Raw genomic sequence first — 679 nt, 5'->3', positions numbered from 1 at the left:
GTACCGTACTACGTACGTACGTATATATATATATATATATATATATATATATATATATACTAGAACGTCACGGACTGCACCACAGATGCAACCAACCCTGAGATGGCAGTGGCAGCCCCATGTGCGTGTGTGTGCTTGTATGTTTCCGTAGATTGTGCACGGATGCTTGCTTTATCTGCGCATGTATAATTATATATTCCCCACATATATACAGGAACCACACCCTATTGGAGTCAATGGACGTCCTTCTATTTGTGCATGTACTATTATATATTCTGATGTATACTTGTATAAATATATACTACAATTGTATACCTGATAAGTGTATGTCCCCCCCATATATACCTGTACCACACCTTATCGAAGCCAATGGACGTCTGTGACATCAGCAGTCCGCGCGAGTTCTTGTGGCCCTCCTCCTTGCCACCCGCCAGCAATTTGTCCAGTGAAATGGTTTCTATCTCAAGTGCTTTGCAGATGAGTGTAGTGCCTTTAAAATCAAACACCAGCAACTGGCCCACCGTCACCACCAGGTTGTTGTACCGCTGTGAGTGAGAGAGAGAGAGAGCGCGCGCGAGAGAGAGAGTGTGTGTGTGTACGTGAGTGTTGTGTGAGAATGAGAGAGAGAGAGAGAGAGAGAGAGAGTGTGTGTGTGTGTGTATGTGTGTGTGTGTGTAGT

General features: G+C 44.5%; 1 protein-coding gene across 1 annotated transcript; it reads right to left on the bottom strand.

Moving 5' to 3' along the window:
- Positions 1 to 356: 356 nt before the first annotated feature.
- On the bottom strand, positions 357 to 545 carry SARC_17990 (hypothetical protein; the record flags this gene model as incomplete). The annotated part of the gene is made up of 1 exon (XM_014287926.1): positions 357 to 545. A coding segment is annotated over one exon (189 nt), but the record flags the coding sequence as incomplete, so codon positions are not given.
- Between the last annotated feature and the right edge of the window lie 134 nt (positions 546 to 679).

This window comes from Sphaeroforma arctica (assembly GCF_001186125.1).
Source record: "Sphaeroforma arctica JP610 unplaced genomic scaffold supercont1.13121, whole genome shotgun sequence".
NCBI lineage: Eukaryota > Ichthyosporea > Ichthyophonida > Sphaeroforma > Sphaeroforma arctica.
This window is presented reverse-complemented; position numbering and strand designations above follow the sequence as displayed.